The 14,328-nt window shown below is 40.1% G+C and overlaps 1 protein-coding gene across 12 annotated transcripts in view; it reads right to left on the reverse strand.

Moving 5' to 3' along the window:
- Positions 1-14,328, reverse strand: part of L3MBTL4 (L3MBTL histone methyl-lysine binding protein 4) — a 499,515-nt gene that overhangs the window by 116,739 nt on the left and 368,448 nt on the right. For all 12 annotated transcript variants that reach the window (XM_038543799.1, XM_038543800.1, XM_038543805.1 and 9 more), the window contains one exon: positions 7,299-7,472. In XM_038543799.1, the coding sequence (XP_038399727.1) occupies positions 7,299-7,472 (174 nt within the window). The remainder of the gene's footprint in view (positions 1-7,298; positions 7,473-14,328) is intronic.

Raw genomic sequence — 14,328 nt, forward strand, 5'->3', positions numbered from 1 at the left:
ATTTTCTCCTCATTTATGGTTTACTTTTGTTTGCTCTCCTCTATTGCCTCTACCTGACAATATGCTCCCGGCAGCGATGGGGCAGTTTTGTTCACTGCCATATCCTAGTGCCTACCACACTACTCAGCCACAGCAGAAGTTCCACATGTATTTGCTGATGTAGTGAGTGAATCAACATGCCTCCTGCCAAGTCATCCTTCCTGAGTTCAAGTCTTCATCCTGCCACTTCACTAGCTAGGGCCATTTTCTTACCACCCAGTAAAAGCTTACTGAGGTCAAGGATTTTAGTCTGTTTTGTTTTCTTCTAGCTATCACTAGAGTTTGAAATATTACTTTTCTAAGTATTAGTTCAAAGAATAAATGTTGAAATAATGAAGGATTAAATATGTCCAATTTCAGGCTATGGCTACAGTCAGGATCCTGATTCTGCAAGATTAAATGCCATTCAGGTATTTATATGCCATAAGCCAGTTCCAGTTCTATTCTAACCTAATCTTAATTCTAGAGGAGGAGGAGGTATGGAATAGGAGCCGAGCAATGACCCAGGAGTCAGAGTGCTTAAAGTGGCCATTCATGACAGTGTCAAGGAAACTTAATTCTTTGGCTCTGATAACCTTATTTCTCTGTTGAAGAAGTAGGACTAGACAATCATTGAGTCCCTTCCCATTGCAAAGTCCCAGGACTGTCATACTCTGTCAGAGGTCCCTCAGAGTGTGCCTGGAAAGTGTAGAGAGTGAGGGAGTTTGTCTGGATGGTGATAGGTTTTCTGTCCAGCCATAACTTCTACAAAAGGCTTCCTGAGTGCACAGGAAAAATCCTGATGTTTGACCACTGCTCACTTGATTAAGGGGTATAATTAAGTTCCAGATGCAGAGGAATAGCTCATAATAAATAAAGGTCTAAATTTTAATTTTGGTGCAAAGATGTATTGTATATACACAAGCAGAATTGGCCCAGTTGCAAGACTTTACTATCAACAATTTTTATAAAAATGGAAAAAGATATTGATACTCTCTATTACATGCCAGGCCCAGTTATATTTTCTATATACCTATATTCAAGATCTAAGCCTTGTATATTATATTCATTTCACAGGTGAAAAAATTGAACACACTAATTATTGCATACTAATGAACACACCCAAACCAGTCAACTTAGATTTACTAAGAACCTAGAATGTGACCAGAAATGAGGAAAGAACAAAAGCATAAATGAAAACTGGTTCATACCCTTTTGCCTCCTGTTCTTTTGAGAAAATAAGGCACACATACAAAGTAAGCACTAAAGAGGCGCATGCAGACACACACACAAACAAGTTATTGGTGTGTAGTATAGACCAAAGCCCACAGGAGTGCTAAGAACAAGGAATGGGACTATCTCTTATTAGATCCAAATCCTCAGGCCTACCAAGTCCCTGGCACAGAGTGGCTGCTCAAAATCTATTTAATTTGTTAAATGCCTACTGAGTATCAGGCATTTTAGCAGGTGTCAGCAAGAGAGAAATGTATATGGTGTGATCTCTAACCTCAAGATGCTCATGTGGGCTGGAACTGCTGCAGAAAACTTTAAGATACAGCTGAGCCTTTGAGAAAGGAGAAGATGCAGGTGGGAGGAGATAAGTTAGGAAGAATGAGAACAAAGGCACTGGCCCATAATAAAAACAATATTATGGGTGATTACAGGGAGTGAGTAGGACACTGAGTAGATTTTATCTCCCAAAGCAGAGCATTTATGTGGGAAGTTGTGAGAAGAAACACTGATAGATTAAGGAAAACCTATGTAATGATTTGAAAGGCTAATATGGGAAACAACCAACTAATACTGTTTTAATTCTGAGAATGGACCCCATAGAAGGTATTTATGGTGCAGCTAATTTGAGTGGTGGAAATAAACTAGCTGGCTCATGGCAGCGCAATTTATTATGAGGGTCATTAAAGGAACTATTTTACTACATGCCATTCTCTCTGATTACCACAGCTTCTTCAGCCACTTTTATTATCAGTATAGGCCTTAGGGAAGCGCATAAAATTTATAATATGGAAGGCATGAGGAAAAGCAAAATGATATTTATTAGGCATCTTCTTAGATTTCTTTCCTTTTAGAGAGAGAGAGAGAGAGAGAGTAGGGGAGGGGCATAGGAAGAGAGAATCATAAGCAGGCTTCATGCTCAGCAGCACTGAACGGAGCCCAAGGTGGGACTTGTTCTCATGACCCTGAGACCATGACCTCAATCAAAATCAAGTGTCAGATGCTTAACTGACTGAGTCACCCAGGCGCCCCTTTAGATTTTAATAGTAATGAGTGTGAATATGACTGAATATTAACAATGGTGGTTCTACCAATTGTGTGAATTAGAATATATTAATCACTGCTTTGGGGAGGAGAAAGAAGTTATTTAAGACTACTTAAGCGAGGGGATCCCTGGGTGGCTCAGCGGTTTGGCGCCTGCCTTTGGCCCAGGGCGCGATCTGGGAGTCCCGGGATCGAGCCCCGCGTCGGGCTCCCGGCATGGAGCCTGCTTCTCCCTCTCCCTCTCTCTCTCTCTATGTCTATCATAAAAAAATAAAAAAAATAATTTTAAAAAAAGAATACTTAAGTGAGTGGGAAATGCCTGAAAAAATGTTCCACGTAGGCCTGACGAGGCCAGCTAACCATACGGGGGAGAGGGGGCAGTTGCATTTCAAAGTAATTTATGATAAAACTGCTCTAATGAGTATAACTTTATTCCCTTGTTGCAGAGAGAGGCTTTTAGTTTATTATTACTGAAATGTGTCTAACTGAACGCCTCTAAGTCAGAATCCCGCCCAGGCGGAAGGATAGAGCAGCGCCACGGGCCCTCGGTGGCCTCGGATGGCCTCGGATGGCCTCGGATGGCCTCGGATGGCCGAACCCCGCCGCCCCACCTGCAGGCCACCTGGCGCACCGCGCATAGGCCCAGGCCCCTGCGGAGAGCCCCTCCTCCCGGGCCGGGGCGCAGCCGTAATGGGGGCCGCCTCCCTTGCCCGTCACGCAACCCGTGTTCGTGGGGAACCTGGTGCTAAACCATTCCTAGACGGCTTGCTTCTGGGTCAGGTTTCGTATGTAGCAGAGCAGCTCCCTCGCTGCGATCTATTGAAAGTCAGCCCTCGACACAAGGGTTTGTTAAAAAAAAAAAGAAAAAAAATGAAATGTGGTTCAAGATGAAAGATTTTATATTACATGTAGTATAAATAAGAATAAAGGTTTTGGGAAATCATGGTAAGATTCTTCCCCTCCCATAGTTCTATTTTCACAAAATAAGAAACAAATGCATCATAAGATGACCCTGAGAATGCTAGATAGAGTAGAAAGTCATCTAGAGGGCAGCCCCGTGGCCCGGCGGTTTGGCGCCGCCTTCAGCCCAGGGCGTGATCCTGGAGAACCAGGATCGAGTCCCACGTTGGGCTCCCTGCGTGGAGCCTGCTTCTCCCTCTGCCTGTGTCTCTGCCTCTCTCTCTCTCTCAGTGCCTCTCATGAATGAATGAAAAATAAATAAATAAATAAATAAATAAATAAATAAATAAATAAATATTTAAAAAATATTTTAAAGAATAAATAAATAAAATCTTAAAAAAAAAAAAAAAGGCATCTAGACATAATCAGCCAGGACCTTATAAGTGTTAAACTGACATTCCTTTGCTAGTCTAATGTAGTTGAGTGTATAAAATTTATAGAGTTAGGCAGCTCTAGACCTTTCCTACTAATTGTGTGATCCTGAAAATTGTGACCAACCTCTCTGACCCTGCATGTGTCTACACTATAAAATCTAAATAAGAATACTTACCATACATAGGATGTGTGAGGATAAAATGAAATTAACACAATGATATATACAAACTGTTTAGCACAGTGCTTTGTGGACCAAAGTAAGCGTGTGATATTAATATTAGATAGTTATTATTCCTGATACTTCTGGTATTACTATTAGTTTACTGAAACAGGAATATGCTGGATTGAATCAGAACACCTCTATTTAGGTCCCGATCAGTTACTACCAAGGATCTCAACTTCCCCACCTATAAATGGCAATATTATGCTGACAATAATAACTGCTTTTCCTAAATCAAAAGATTATGGGTAGCTCCAAAGGCAAACTATAAACTGTCAAATTAAAAATATCCCCTTCTCACTTTGACTATATACCTAAATGAAAGATACTCAAGTATAAGGTCATTTGCCTGTACTTTTTTTTTTTTTTTGCCTGTACTTAATACACATGAATGTAATACTACTCACTCTATTAGTGCAAGGGAGAAAAGATTAGTTTTTCAGTAATGATGACCTATTGTGAGATTGGCTCTTTAAAGCTGTATTAACATATAATACTACTGCTATCTATGAATGTGAATCTTGTAAACTTTTAGTGGTACATAATCTACTCAACTTGACCTTGACCTTCTATTCAGAAAATGCGAACCTAAGTACATGATTTACTACTAATAATTCCCTCTACCAAGATTAATATGAAAACAAACATACTTGTAATCACAGGGACGCCTGGGTGGCTCAGTGGTTGAGCATTTGCCTTTGGCTCAGGGTGTGATCCTGGAGTGCCAGGATTGGGGGAGCCTGCTTATCCCTCTGCCTATGTCTCTGCCTTTCTCTATCATGAATAAATAAATAAATAAAATCTTGGAAAAAAAAAGTAATCACAAAATTGGGATGCAGTTAGGAAAAAGACAAAATTCCCTAAATTTTGGGGCAGCATCTAATTGATTTTGGAAGAATGTCAAGAGTTCATTTTACATTTTGTACTTGAATTCTCAGAAGGCTGGAGATTCTAAGGTGACAAGTGTTGCTGGTGTAAGCAATTACAGAAGGCCTGTCCAGAGCTCAGCGATGGACTAGCAGATGAATGGATAGATGTATGGACGAATGGGAGGAGAGATGGAAACTATAACTCTAAGTTTCACTAATTTATCCCCCATGCCTATCCTTGGATATGAGCCAGGTAAAAATCATTCTCCTCAACACCTAGAAGAAAGAGATGGAATTTAAATATTTTCCTTCACCTGTACCTGATACCTTGTGATTTTAAAAGCCAAGATTTGGGTTAGAGAAAAGTTAGTCTCAGGAAACCACTACAAATAAACTGTGAGGAGAGTTAAATATAATTTTTCTGCTTGTAATTATCCCACATATGCTTCCTTTATGACTTCTTTATTCTGGTTTTTTCCCTACTCTGAAATTCTAGACCATGAACAGGATGTCACAGAGATGGGGACAGAATCAAAGTGGGCACTGCAGCCAATACTATACAAACATTGTCATGATGGTTGGTTAAATGAAAAAATAGTAGACTGGGACTGGAGTAAAAGGAAGGCTTTGGTCTTGAGACTGGAAAACAAAAGAAAGTTTAAGAATTCAATTATGCACAGTATGACTCCCCTCCCCTCACTCAGCTACTTACACAGCACTGGGCATACGTGAATAGAATCCTACAGGATAGGATCATGTATGATTTTTCTGCTTGGTTGTCAACTAACACTCTCTACTTCTTTCTACCTATAGCAATTATGCTTATCTGATCTAGTTCAGTGCAAATCCCCTTCAAAATGGTGAAGCACATAATAATATACTGAAAATTGTAAGTTCCTAAGAGGAGTTCAAGAGAGGGGAGGCCATGAATCCATGTTTGCTAAAAGGAAAGGCTTAGCTAGCCTCAGAGAATATGGCAGTTTAACTGTTTTTTTTTTTTTTTAAAGCAGTTCAAATGTCTGTTTTGTCTCTCCAATTTTTGACATTGAGGTTGAATGCCTAAAATGTTTACAAGAGAAACTGACTAAGTTTTTATTTGGAGAATAAAAAGATAACAGAACAAAAAAATATGGCCAACAGGATGTACTAGTCTCCATAATTCTGGGATAAATAAACACCCTTCCTCGGAAAACAGTTTTAAAAAAAGCAAAGGAAAATATTCTCCCTCCACTGGCACATGGAAAGGATGCGGGAGCTCTCAACTACTTAGAGTTGTAAACAGTGTGGGCGGGGGGGAAAAAGCAGTAAAGAACAACCAGACCCTGTGAAGTTTCAACAAGAGAAGTGGGTGTCTAACGAATAATAAAAATGCGAGATACAGCTACGAAAATAGGCATGTGGATCCATAGGAAATAAATTGTGCAGGAAAGGAGAGATAATCTGCACAGTGGTATGCAGAGAGATTAAAACCAAAATTAGCTGTTCAACAAGAATGAAATGGTATCTAAATACACTATACCAACATTTGCTTGAAAAAGGACAAAACATACACTTTGCACCAAACTCTCCCAATGGACAGGTCTTCCCCTGGGAGGGAAGTAGCAGCCCTGCTGAGATTGAAGGCATAAATGAGCATGGAATCATTCCCCTGGAATTCGGGCTCCTGCATGATGAGAGGAGCTCACCTCTTCCTTTCACATGGGCTGAATGGAAAAAGCAAGGCTCTGGAGATGGGGGAGAAGCAGCAGCCCATCAAGTAGCCTGCTCCGCTCCCTCAAAGCTCACACAAGGAGGGTCTACTGGTTTTCAAGGGCTTGAGCAGGAGTGCCTTCTGCTTGCAGCTGGATCTGAAAAACACTCGCTCCCCACTTCTCTGCCCAGCCCTTCTTGGCTCCTTCTCTGTCTGGTCTCCAATTACTGAGTGTCAGATTTTTCTGTGTTTGTAATTCCTGGCATAGGTTAAAACATCTGAATTTATAAGGTTGCATTTGCAGCTCCCTAGAAAACGGTAACATGTAAATGAAAAATTGGAAATCGATGCTTTAAGCTTAAATTCCCATTTAAGAACAAAAGGATAATGTGTTACCAATGAATCAACATGGAAACTGTTTCAAGAAAGAAGAAATCCTATCTGAAGTGGACGTATCTGGATTAACAAGGACAAGACAGACAACAGGCAGGAAAGGAAATCCTGGTAGGACTGCATGGATGCAAATACTCGGCCACGTCCTAAAGACAGCCCATCTCTGAAACTATCCCAAAGAATAAAGAGGTTTTCAAGGCAAAAGAGAACTTACGGAATTATATAGATGAGATGTGCTTTCTTACTGCTTCCATGTAATATGTAGATTTAGAAAGAGGTGAATTCCAATTTTTGAGAACGAAGACATAGAAAATGTCTTTTTACATGAACATTAAGCTTTCGATGAATTCTATGAGCCAGTGAACATAATAATATCCAAAGCCAAACATAATTATTTCAAATAAATATAAGGAACTATTTTTTTTATTATTAAAAATTTTGTTCTTTTACCATTCTACATGGTTTACTTTCTGGTTTACATTTTCAAAAAATTCCTTACCTGGGCTGACTATTCACCTTTTCATGTTTTCCATTGAAGCTCAAACTGCAGAGGTTCTTTGATTTTGAATGTGAAGAGTCAGATTCCAAATGTGCCTGTGTTTGTTCTCTCAGACGGTCATGAAGAGTTGCCTCCTTTTTCAAGTTCATGTCTGAATACGGGCAGCCAAAAGCACTGGTTTGTATAAAAATGGGTGCACAGTTGTCAGTTTAGAGTGATAAATCAGGAATCCACTGTCACTGGAACAGACTTACATCCAAATTTTAAGAACTGGATGGAGACCTTATTCTTTCACTGAACACACCCTAATAAGTTTCTTTTCCTATTGCCCCTTGAAGAAATCTCATGTTCCAGTCTATAGCACTGATCAGCAGAGTATGACAGGTAGAGTTATCAGCACATACAGTTTATACAATTTTGGAAACTTAAAAATCTAAGAATAACATAATGTGCTTCTGGTAGACCAATGGAAATGTTATATAAACACTTGATTCAAAGTTTGTATCTTCTGATATTTATGCCCTGACTTGACTACCAACATCACAAAATACTACAGGTCACTAAAAATATTCACCAGTATCAGAGAATATTATGCTTTTATTTAACATTCATGTATACAGAAAAACTGTGTCTGTATTTCTGCTTAATCCTCCTGAAACTTGCTAGGAAGTATTGTGTTTGAATGTGAAGGAACACCTAAGATGAAAAAGGAGAGACCACAGTAAAGCCTGAATCCCTAATCCTGGATGTTGTCTAGAGCCTAATTGGCAAGGATTTGCCAGGACATGTGATCTGATCCTTTCTACGGACTGCTTGGTAGTCTCTGCTAGGCTTCTGTGCCAACATTCCTGTCTCCAAAAAAGCTCCAAGCTTCTGCTGCTGCTTAGGAGTGAGGGAGCCTCTATGAGGGAAGGCACAGGTGTGACAGGTCACCTGCACGCAACCTCATGGAAGGTGTTTCACGCTCAAGCTTTGGTTTCTCTCCAGTAAAATGGGAAAATCAGATCCAACCCTAAGGTTTGTTGGAACCATGATAAATCTCCCCCCCTCTCTCTCACACACACACTCCAATATAGTAGTGCTATCATCCTCTCCATCAAGGGAAGCACACAAATACATCAATATCTTGGTAATTGGGTCTTTTTAAGAAATTTACTTCCAATTTATTGTACACTTGCTGACATATGATGCAAAATAAATTCTTTTTGGATGCATGAATGTTTTTTTTTTTGTTGTTCTTTTAATGTCATGATAAAATCAGGGACCAATGTGGTTTTTCCTCTATTTTAAAGTTGTTGGAGTTTTCCAAGGAGAGCCTATAAGAGTCAAACTTCAGAAGGCCTTTAGTACCAACCTACATCTAGGGTTGATCTTCTGGATGACACCAGCCTGACCCAACAAGCCAGAGTGAATATGAACTGCAAGAGGGATGATCAGCAGCATTTGCTACAGAAAAGAGGGTCCTCTTTACATGCATGTTCTATAATTCGTAATATTTGGCATTGATTTATTAACTTATTCAGTTGTTGATTCAATAATCCATTAACTGAGTATCTGCTACATCATAGGAATTTTAGAGAATATAAACCTAGTGAAGAAGCTAACTTATTTATAAATAAATATAATTTATAATAAGAACAAAAAAGCTGTCTCTACTGAGTGTGTACTATAGGTCCATTAAAACTCAAAGTTTTCTATGTATATTATTTCTGGTATTTATTACTAAATACCCAAAGATGGTATTTATATATTTTTGTGCAGTAAGAAAACAGTCACAAACAGTCACACAACTTTGGAAAAGTTGCTTGCCACATTTTTGAAAAGCCTCAAAATAGATCGCTTAATTAATAGCACCAATCAATCAGGTGGGCAGAAAGGGGACAAGGATTTTAGCATCATCAAAAGAAGAAACATGAGAGAAGTGTGGCATAATTCCTGGTGCAAAGAGAAGCCTAGGCAGGTGTTTACAGGGTAGAGCAATACTTTGTTTACTGTGACTAATGGCTAGGGGAAATACGTCAGCATATGCTAGAGTTCTGTGTGAGAAGCAAAGATGTGATAAAGTACTGTTTCCAGTAACAACACAGCAGGAGTGATCTGTTTAAGCTGCTGCATACTAGATCTAAAGGAAATTTTAGGAAGAACTTTCTGCAGATAAAAGTTGAAAGGCATGAGGCTATCCTAAGGGAAACTGGGAAATGTTTATTTCAAGCACAACTGAGTTTTCATTAAGATATTATTACACAGAAGTTTTGCTCTCCATCTAACACATACTCTCAATTTGAGACTTTGAAATGACGCGTTATAGTCACGAATTTTCTTAATTCCAACATGATTTGTGTTGTGTGGCACTTATGCTCTCTTCCTAAGGCTTATTTGTCCAGCACCACAGACAGCCACCACAGACCCTCTCATTCTGTACTTGCTTCAGTTGAGAGAAATTTGGTTTCCCTCAACCATTCAACCATCAGTCCCTCTAGTCATTTAATGGCCTGCTTGTTCCTTCCTAATTCCATTTCTAGCCCCTCTGTCTCCAGTAGTGAGGAATGGAACACCCCGAGCTCACTAGAATAGGGCACCTCCAGATTCCACCAGGCAAGCTCTGTGAGGACACATCTCCAGGTTATACAGATTAGAATGAAGTGTGAAGTGCAGAAGAACATATTATTATTTTTTAAAGATTTATTTATTTATTATCTATTCATGATAGACACACACACAGAGAAAGAGAGAGAGAGAGAGAGAGAGAGAGAGAGAGAGAGAGAGAGGCAGAGACACAGGCAGAGGGAGGAAGCAGGCTCCATGCCAGGAGCCCTATATGGGACCCGATCCCGGGACTCCAGGATCGCGCCCTCGGCCAAAGGCAGGCGCTAAACCACTGAGCCACTGGGGCGGCTGGGGGGTGGAGCAGGGATCACCCGCAGAAGAATATATTAAATGACAGAAACATATGTTGCGTATTTTGGTGAATAACTCAAAAGAAGATAATGATGGGAGACACGAGTACAAAAGAAGTGGGGATGTTAGCATCTCAGATATAAGAGTCTGTACCCTTTCCAATCTGCTGTTGTGCTGTGAACAAATTTCTGTATTACAAACCTGTGCTTACTTGTGTTCTTGGCACATAGAACATAGTCATGTTAAAGAGATGGCATTCCAAACTTTGGCCTGCCTTTCTGCAAATGCAGACCCTCACTCATGTGCATATGTGTGTGTGTGTGTGTGTGTGTAACAGCATGCATATTCATAAGTACATATAAATCTAAATACATAGGAAAAAAACCCCACTGAATTGGTTGCCCTAGGTGTGCTAAAACTTCTAAAACTTACTTTTGGTTTAGCTAAATATTGGAGAAAGGAGGTCCTGAAGATACAGTCTCTTTAGAAAACTGTTGACATAAGCTGAAATTTCTATGGCTTAAAGCTCTGTAGGTCAAGGTAAAATTTCAGTTTCTGACTGATAGGAAAGTAGTACATTCAAATTTTAGCTCATTATGGCCAAGATAGGAGTGTAGACACTGTGGGCTGAGGGAGAAGCACTAAGCACCAGTGTTGAGTGGAAGACACAGTTCCTGTGACTGAGCAGATGATTTCCCCAGCCCTCCTTAATTAAGAGTGTGTTTGCTGTTGGCAGGAAAAGAAGGTAGAGACAGCAGGAACTAATCAGCTGACCCATATGAAAGTGCAGTTCCTAAAAGACAATGATAGTCAAATATCTGAATTTCATATGGTTTGATCGAATAATTGGTAACAAATGTCAGCCCTAAGTTCACCAATAGCAAGGCACATGAACAGAGTGTAAACACTAAACAAAGCAAAAAGGTACCAGGCAGTTGCAGACAAGTTTTCCGACAGATCTAAAACTGAGGTCCCAGCAATCCTCTTCATAAACAAAAAGAAACATAAAGATGATGGCAATTAAACATACTAGCTTTGCTTTTTAGGATATGTAAGCATAATGTTAACATCTGAGGATAAGCGGCAAAGTAAAAGTAAATTTTATCAGTGTATGTATTTTTTCTTTAGAAAAACGTCCTGCACTTCTTCTAAGAGCAGTATTCCTGACTGTTGCTCTGCCTTCGAGCTGTGGCAGGGTAGGGATGGACATAGCACTGCCCGGCAGCTGACACTGAATCCCTGCTTTTTGTGTCTGGCCTCGTGCCCTCGGCCTTTGGATTCTCCTCCTTCCTTCTGTGCACAGGTTGGTGAGCTTCCCCTACATTCCCAGGATTAATCCTGATCTGAGGCCAAAGGTATTTGCTAAACCCAGTCATTCATTCTAGGGTTCAAAGGTCCAGACCTGAAGCAGTGCCCACTGCTGATACCTGTGCTCATGCCTTGTTCAGGAGTCTAGGCCGGCTAGTGGGCTCCGGGTTTCCTATAAAAGCATATGCCTTGGAGATCCCTGGGTGGCTCAGCGGTTTAGCGCTTGCCTTTGGCCCAGGGCGCGATCCTAGAGTCCCGGGATCGAGTCCCACATCAGGCTCCCTGCATGGAGCCTGCTTCATTCACCCTCTGCCTGTGTCTCTGCCTCTCTCTCTCTCTCTATCATGAATAAATAAAAAATTAAAAAAAAAAAAAAAAAAAAAAAAAGCATATGCCTTAGTCCTTGTTCCCAAGTGCCTCCTCTACCGCCACAGTGAGAATTTGGGGGACAGAAGCCCTATGTTCCCATTTTCTTCCTGGCCCCCTCCCAGGATTTCTGCCTAGGAGTGAGGGGCCACTTTGCAGATACCACCTGGCCAGTCCTTCATGTGCTTCTCACCCTGAATTACTTTCTATTACTGTGCTTTGCTCTCTAATTGGGATCCCTACCTACATCATGGATTCTCCTATCTGGCCCCACTTCTAAGTCTAGATGAGGACTACTGATTACCAGACCCCCTGGACTCTGGTTCTTCTCATTCTACTATATTATCATCTGTATCAACACTGTGTTCATTTTCTCATACCCAAGTTGCAAATTTGGTTCCTGCTTCTCTTTGACTACCCTGTTTGGTGAAAATAATGGGCCATGCTCTCTCAAGTCCTGGCCAGTGGGCAGTTTGGCCCATAGATTATAACTGAGTTGTCACAAGTAACATAAGGGTAGCTTCCCAACCGGTATACAGCTACACTCTCAGGGCAGCTGGGAGGGGCCTGTGGAGCCAGAGTCCCAGCTCAGTCCTCCCAGCCACGAGCAGTCTCCTCCAGGCTCTAAATCTCCTCTTGTTCCCAAGTACTGATTATCATTTTCTCTCTGTGACATGACATGAAAATGTTGGGAAGTGTGACAAATTTCAGCAAAACAGCAAAGATGAAATAGCACCCCCCTCCCCCCCGGCCCCAGTGCTATATTCCAAAACAAATGAAAACAACACAGAGGTCAGCAGTATTTCAGGAAGAGTGTCAAGTCGTTGACAACCTTTCTCCTGATCCTGAAAAGTGAAATTGCCAGAAACAGACAGTAGCTCCCAGGAGAAGCCCTGCTCTAGGAATATGGCCTCATGTAGCCCACAAATTAGAGACAGAGTGAGACTTTAAGGAGTTCTTCTCTAATGTAACTAACTCAGCCCCGATGAGGCCTACCGTGTTTTAGATTTTAGTCTCATTTATTTTACTAGCCAACAATATATACTCTTGTCCTGCTATAACCTACAAAAGACAACACAGAAGAATCATCTCAGCTAGGAGATTAAATTCTAAGTCTCTTCATCTATCTTCAAAATATGAAGAATTACTTGTTGGAGTGGGTAGAAGCATCCTATTTGGAAGCATTCATGAGAAGGTCTGAGAGGTTTGCCTCCCCAAAACAACAGGCAAGAGGGAAGCACTAAATAGTTGCCTCCATCAGATCATGTGAGAGGCCACTGAGACTGGGCAAAGAAAGGGGGTCAGAGAGGAAATGGGAAGGAATTAGAAAAATAAATGCTGCCAATTTGGCCTTGGGCTCTGAAGCGATAAGAACTCATCCTGTGGCAGGTGCCTGGCATCATACCGGTCATGGTCACATAAGAGGAGCAGCACCCCCACTCCACCACACCCCACCCCACACTTTTCCAGTAGACTCAAAACTGTTTGTTCTCACTGTCATTTAACTATATGAAAATAAGCTACTCCCTTTCAGTCTGTACGTGGGTAGTCTAACCTCGCAGAGTAGAAGAATGTGAAATTAACATCTTTTATTCTTAAGAAAATACTTATTTTGGCCAAAAGACACTGAAAGACATGATAAATACTAAAGTTCAGTTTTTTGAAATTATGGAATACCTATAATAGTTTTTACAGAAACTTTTAAAAGCTAACGTGACTTAAATTATTGATGATTTTGTTTCTATGAGGAGAGCAAGCACAAATACTCATATTCATCACTCCTGTTGACCAAATAAAACTAAGTAATGTTCTCATTGCCAAAAAAAAAAAGGAGCAAGTACAAATAATAATACATGTTGGAATACAGAGCAGGAAGAAAGAAACATCATAGTTTAATATCTGAAGATGTAACACAATTTCTATCATATTGTTCTCAAACACATAAATGGGCAAAAACCAACTGGTATAGATATAAGATGCTTAGGTCTTAGGGCTAGTTTTCTTCAAATTCAGCTCGTTTTCAAATAAAGTCATTCCTCTCCATAAAATAAAATAATAAATAAAATAAAATAAAATAAAAATAAAATAAAATAAAATAACATTAAATTTGCCCAAAACAAATTATGGATAAATCTTCTCCGAGTCTGACTAGTTTTTGCTCATAAAATAGCTGACACCATCACTTAACTGTCATTAAATGTATTAGATAATTGAATGCACATAGTAAGCAAAAAAGAATAAATATTAAAAACAGAAGTGTCATAAGTAGAGTTTAAAGAAATCTACAGCTATTGAACTCAGAATTCAAAAGGCTGGATAAAATGAATTTGGTTCTAAAGACACATTTCTGTGGGGGTAATGCAGCCTGTGAAGTCATGCTAGATATTATGAACTTGCTACAATGGGCAGTTAGGAAGTTGAAAGAGAATTACTACATCAATGGAACATTGTAATTGGT

This window comes from Canis lupus, chromosome 7, assembly GCF_011100685.1.
Source record: "Canis lupus familiaris isolate Mischka breed German Shepherd chromosome 7, alternate assembly UU_Cfam_GSD_1.0, whole genome shotgun sequence".
Lineage (NCBI taxonomy): Eukaryota > Metazoa > Chordata > Mammalia > Carnivora > Canidae > Canis > Canis lupus.